The sequence below is a fragment of the Haliotis cracherodii genome, unplaced genomic scaffold (assembly GCF_022045235.1).
Source record: "Haliotis cracherodii isolate W230 unplaced genomic scaffold, xgHalCrac1.p SCAF_50, whole genome shotgun sequence".
NCBI lineage: Eukaryota > Metazoa > Mollusca > Gastropoda > Lepetellida > Haliotidae > Haliotis > Haliotis cracherodii.
Window position 1 is genome coordinate 264,375 of NW_027266309.1, and position 6,767 is coordinate 271,141.

A 6,767-nucleotide genomic window follows, 5' to 3' on the forward strand; every position below is an offset into this window, starting at 1 on the left:
CTGATTAAAACCCTTGCTTCAGATATTTGTCTTTTCGGTCTTTTCTTCTTGGACTGATATGTCATATACTCCCGAAAAATGAAGTTAACACAATTATGTGTTTCATTTCATTGGATAAACAGAATATTGAGCCACTGAATGTTCACATATGACAAACGGACCACACATGAAAACGGTTGCTGATGTAGACATGACGACAAAAGTCAAAGATCATGGCCAACTGTAATCAGCATCGTGTGTGTCCACACTGGAAGTCAAGAACTGTGACATCTGCCCAAGGAAGCAATGAGGGTACGAATCAGACCTTGGAGAATGCTCGCCCACTCCGCCTGTAGGTTCAGTGCCAGCTGTGCCGTATGTGTGTTTGTGGTTTCGGCTGTGGTTGTGGCTGTGGCTGTGGCTGTGGTTGTGACTGTGGTTGTGGCTGTTGCTGTGGCTGTGACTGTTGCTGTGGTTGTGGCTGTGGCTGTGGCTGTGGTTGTGGCTGTGGTTGTGGCTGTGGCTGTGGTTGTGGCTGTGGTTGTGGCTGTGGTTGTGGCTGTGGCTGTGGTTGTGGTTGTGGCTGTGGCTGTGGTTGTGGCTGTGTTCTTTTTTTCACACCCCATACGTGCTCGATGATGTTCAACTCTGATGCTAGAGAGGGACCTGAATGAAGTGTAGGTATGCAGTTGTGGTCTGGCATTATAGTGCTATTTCGCCTTTTACTATTCGCCCAATATAGAAATCTGTTTCGTTGGATAATCGAGACCTGCTTCACTTCGGGCTTATGAGATCATTGGAACAAACGAAATACATCAATATACGCGTGGCTATCTGATCATTTCCAGCCCATTAAGACGACACATCGGGGTGTGTATACCTTTAACATCCAGACTACGCCACAAAGTGACAGATGTATTCAGAGTTCATGATGAGGGGAAATGGGGTTTCAAATTTATTGTACTCAAATAGCCTTGTTTTAGCCCCTAAATACCGAGCGCCAGGCAGGGTAACAACAAGTAACATATTTTAACGTTTTTTAGTACGACGCGGCCGGATATCAAATCCCCCGACGTTCTGCTGTCCGGCCACACGCTCTACCACTAGACCACGGAGGCGTTCGTTTGTGTTTGAACCGGCAATGCGCGGAGCGTGAATGGGCTATTGTTGTACTGGAAACTGGCAGAAGGCAGCGTGCAGTGGCAAATAAGGTCAATGTTCCACAGTCAGTGTTCAGAACGGATCAGGTATTTCACGAACCAAAAAAGAGCATAAAATGTTGAACTTTCGACCTCGTTCAGGGTCCTAGGTCAACGACTAGATTACAGGATCGATTGATCGATCTCAAACGGCGAATCAAATTGCTTTAAATTTTCATCAGGCTATTGGAGTACGAGTTACGGGTCAGACGATTAGTAATCGCATACATGCAGCTCCGCTCTATGACCATGTGTTGTGCAAATCGTCATATTGCAAACAGACGTCAAGGGTGTACACAACGACTAAACAGGGGTAATCGTCGCTGCACACGTATCATTTCTTTGAGTGGCATTTAGAAGTTGGAATGGTAACTAAGACAAAATTGTTATGGATGAGCAACTTCTTTATTACAATTGGGCGACGTTTCGGTGTCGATTCTAACGCAGTTATCAAGCAAAAGATGTACAAACTAGGTATGAGCATGATATATATACATAACAATAGATAGATGTTTATATAACAGATAAGGTTGATGTACATTGATTGATAGGTAGTTATGATAAGACAAGTTTATACAAGAGATAGGGTTGATATAAATTGATCCCATACCCATCAATCACTGTACATCAACCCTATCTGTTATATAAACATCTATCTATCTAATCGATGAGTTCCGATTCACATTGCACTTACTTGACAGGCATGGTCGTGTTTGCAATGTCGAAATGAACGTCAAGCCAAAGTCAACCCGAGACCTCAAGACAGATTTGGCGGTGGATTGGTTATGGTGTGGGGTGGCATCACAAAAACGTCAACTTTGTTTCATCTTACCTCTATCATCCATCAAGATCTTTGACGGTCATAACATCTTCTGTAATACTCCACTACCTGTTGTTAAGTATTCCCAAGTTGTCGTTATTATCATACAACTATTACTAGAAGCTAATATCCCCAACAATTTAAAGAAAGTTCAGTTATTTCCCAGTAGCCTCTACTTTTCCAAAGAGTATATCAGAGAACATTTACCCGTTTGTTCTTGACAAAAACATGATCAGAGCAAATGTTATTGTCGAACCTAATTGCACTGTCACAGGTTTCTGCTCTACATTGAACCGTGGTTAATGTACCTCCATATCATTAATACAATGTTCATGTTCAATCTGCTTGACAATTAATTTTAAAAGCCCCAAAGACACACTCTTCAACAGGGCAATACTCTGAGATAAAACTAATGACAAGACAAATAACAAATGCTTTTATATCCAGTAATCGAACTGATTAAGATCCAGGTACAGAGAACTATTAATCATCATAGCTTTGGAAAAGTTTTTATAACAGCTACTAAAGTTTGATTGATGTATTGCAACAAGATGTTGACAGGTTATTATTCTGTGTCTGTATCACAATGCATGCAGTTACTGTATTATTTTGATCGTGCACAGTCCCTACAATGTAATTAAAACGAATCGATATTTTCTGATTATCGTGAGAAGCTCACGAGAAAGCTGACATTATCCAACAATTTGAAGGTATGTATGTTGGTTTATGAGGGCAATTTGAGATATCGCTGTAATAATAAATTGTTTACTATGTTGACCGGGTTGCACGCCATGACACAGAGTGGGGCTGCGAATTGAGCGAAGCAAAGTTTAATGCGACACTGCCAAGATCCTGGCAGTACAGAGTTGAAAGTCAGGACACAGCTGTAGTATAGACTCATTTCCTTTGTTCTTTCACAGCGACGCTGTGCTTGTCAGTTTCACCAAAGTTTGTTTGTTTTTCAACGCCACATCCGCCACACAATTGGGAAACGACAACATGTATCAGCTCAGACACCGAGCCAGACCACCCGATCCTTTAAGTCACATCTTGCGATGTACTCCATCTGACCAAAATTGTGACCACCGAGGGGTGAAAGTATTTACCTGTGCTCTAACTGTTTATTGATCCACCAATCAGAAAACGTTGCTGGAGTCGTTTCATTTCTTTCAACGACGCAGAGAATAGTCCTGTTCTTACTTTGAGCAGTACAAGTGGTTCGTGAAGGAGGGACAGCAAATCTCCCAAATCAATGGTATCAGTTGGCCTTCGTCCTTTCATGTGGCCATGGCTGTGGCGGCGTCTTTGACATTGGCAGTTCTTTGGTTAGAGACTGTACGTCTTTCATTTTGTCAATACATCCATACGGCATTGCTATGCACAACAGTCGAATGCAATGTATTTCTGTGGACTGCATCAGATAGATGGTATGCTTACTCTTATATCCCTGCTTTCAGGAAAAGACTGGAGTGGTTTCTTGGTAAAGACTATTGAAGACATGTCTTGACTATGCTGACATCTGTTGAGTCTCTCAAACAAAACGCAATCCACAACAGGTACATTCACTGCACATTAGCATTCATAGATGACGTTTTCAGATAACAGGTGTTCAAAAGATTCCAATATTTACAGATACATCAGGGATCATTTGTGTCACTGATGCACCTATTTCAAAATGTTTGAAAGCTTTACTGAGGCCTTGAATAATGTAACCCTGATCAAACAGCAAGAGTCGTACGATGCTCTTTGAAATCTTCGTTGAAAGAACATGTTCGACTGTACCTCAATTTGTTTTTGTATCATCGCCATGTTCACAATGACTGAACAAGTTGTTCCCAAAGAATCCAACGCTGTAGTTAATGCAGCCCTTGTCCAGGATGTTGTTTCTTCCACGACAACAGCTATTTACCCTGGGAGATGCTCACATACACACATGGACGAGTGACGACAAAGAGCAATTCCCTCATCAGCATGTGCCTGGAACTGTGCCATCAATACATGATAGAGTATGTACCTAAAGAATACATTTGTATCTTTATTACTCGTTGAAGATACCACTGCTTAATAACAATAATGTGTTAGTAAGGGTGCAACGATACACCGATATTCCGATGCATCGCGATACTTGACCCACGATACGATATACGATAAACGTAGGCCTATTTATCGATACGCCACGATACGGAACGCAAATCTCAAGAACAGCGTTTTCTCGCTATTGTGCCTTTCACTAAACCGCTAACTTGGTTATAGCGCGGTAACGCATGGCTCCAAAAAACGTACTTACATTTTTAATAAGCTCAGGTTTTACACCGACAGATGTTTTTCCCCATGTCAAAAAACATTATCAGCTGATCCCCGCAAGCACGTAACAATGGAAATATCTGTCAGCAAATCCGAACTGAAGCACGCAATTCAATACCATTATCATACTATCTTGTTATTAAAACGTGTTCATTGTATATCTGGACTTGTGTTTGTAATATATTTTAAAAGGTTTTTTTCAAAATTTCATTTAATATTGTTTTCATTAAGTTATATGAAATCGTGTGTGAAGAGATACAAACCACAGTGAGATTACCGCTTTTGACGCATTGAAACGAACTTCAGTTGCTATTGAATGGATACATATATTAAAAATGCCATACTTTGACTCGTTAAAAGTCGTATTTGTGGCAATTTGGCTAATATATATATCGCAATCGAAATACATGTAGCACGGGAAGTCCCTAGGGGGAATGGTCAAAATTGTTCCATACGTAAACATATCCTGCAACAGCAATCACCAGTACCAAAATGCTACAATTGTGGTTCTTATGATTTTAAATATATATATAATAAAAGCTGCAACTAAGGTAACACGCTATTGGAATATATTATTCTTGATAAAACAATAATTTCAGATACAATTTCTTCGACCATTGCATCAAAATTCTTTGACGTTGTATCACTGGTGGAGCACATTAATTATTTTCTGGTGTTTGAACTTTGAATTGTTTTTAAGGAAAGTTAGAGAAAGTTCCACTTTGAAGCTGAACAACTTCAATAGTCTTGTTATTATAAAACAATTTTGACTATTCCAAAATCATGAAAGGTGCAATCTTGACATGACTTAAGTCTTGTTTTTTTATCATTGCGTACCGAGATACGTATCGTGACCAGAATATCGAGATGCGTATCGTATCGTGACCTTCCTGTATCGTTGCAGCCCTATGTGTTAGTATATTATTTGTTAGTGAAACTAGCTTATCCCGGCAATACATAAGGATAAATCTTGGTATTTAACACTGTTGTACCAGCTTGTACAAAACTCGTTTCCGAGTAATACCACTGTTATGAAACTCGTGAATAGTTCTGGTATCTGACAAGTCTTTTAAAATTGGATCACACGGGAGGGGGTTTGTATTCTTTGTATATCGTATAGTTTACCTAAACGTACGGATGCACTCCTAAATACTCATCCTTCTACAACACCACTCTTGGGACTCCGGGGAAGAATTGGTCTACAACAGTTTATGTTTCTCGCGACTGAATTGATCTAAGACATAAAAAATAAGTGATGCAGTGAGATGTTTGTAGGAATTTCTTTTTCTGAGTAGGTTTTCCCAAGTTGCGTTATAATTGTGTAATATAAATATAACGAGAATGCACGTAGAAGAGCCAAAATCCCACACAAATTGGCATTTGTGGTATATGGAAGCTTGGAAAATTAATCAATAAATTCAAACTGAGACTTACGTCCTTATCGCGGTATTAAGAGGTAATCATAATCCACACGTTTTACGATCTTTCTAAATGCGACACATTGATGTTGTTGGTGATTTTAGTTATGCTTTGGTAATGAACTACTCAGGAGAGGTCATAACAAGGTCATTGGAGATGTGAACGATCTGGATAATACTTCATCGCAGGTGGCAGCGACTTCTTGTTGGAAGACCTATGATTATATACAACTGATTTTAAAGCTGTACCCTAGCGCGAGAATAGACTCCATGGTGTGGCAGATAAAGTGTCTGCCCGGGGAGCGGAAAGTCAGTGTTTCGACCCTGTGTCATGCAAAAAAACCGTTATAATATGGTACCTATCGTTACCCTGCTGGCATTAAAGGGATAAATAAAGCAAGGCCGGCTTGGAATCGGTATCATGTGTGGCATAGTAACTAGCAATATATAAAACTTCAAAAGCACTCTGAGACAAAATCTGATGGAAAGCCTCAAACATAATGTCTCAGACGACTTGACAACCCGTGCAACAACTAACATCAGAATATCCCTAGTTACTGTATTGAAATGTTATTTGAATAAAAGTATATCAATATTTTAGCATTCGAAATGCTTTTTTTTCTAAAAAGAAATGTGTGCCTAAAAGATGAAAGGACCATTGTGAGAACAAATTTGTTCTGGTATTGCATAAGCTAGATGACAAATATGTTTCAGATTTGTGTCATGTGCAGCATAGCGTCTGATAGAATTAGTTAATAACAGAAACAAATCAATATTTTCTTCATTCATTCATTCATTCATTGGTTTTATATCCTCTCGGTGTATAAGCTCATGACTAAACCAGTCTCCCGTTCGTAATAACACACAGATTGTTTTATCATCAGCATGGACACTTTTATGTCTCTCGTAAATCCCTCCGGATCACATATTTGCCCACATTTATATATCTCAGGGAGTAATATTACCAGATAACAGATGCTGTAAAGGTGCGTCATTATCTCTATTCTAAGACATAACACAATTGAAGACACCATGGCGGCATGGGTA

At 39.6% G+C, this 6,767-nt stretch overlaps 1 protein-coding gene across 1 annotated transcript; it reads right to left on the reverse strand.

The window, feature by feature from the left end:
• Positions 1 to 254: 254 nt before the first annotated feature.
• LOC139444456 (period circadian protein-like) lies at positions 255 to 605 on the reverse strand. The gene has a single exon (XM_071225420.1). It carries the CDS (start codon positions 603 to 605, stop codon positions 255 to 257), a length of 351 nt encoding a protein of 116 aa, XP_071081521.1.
• Between the last annotated feature and the right edge of the window lie 6,162 nt (positions 606 to 6,767).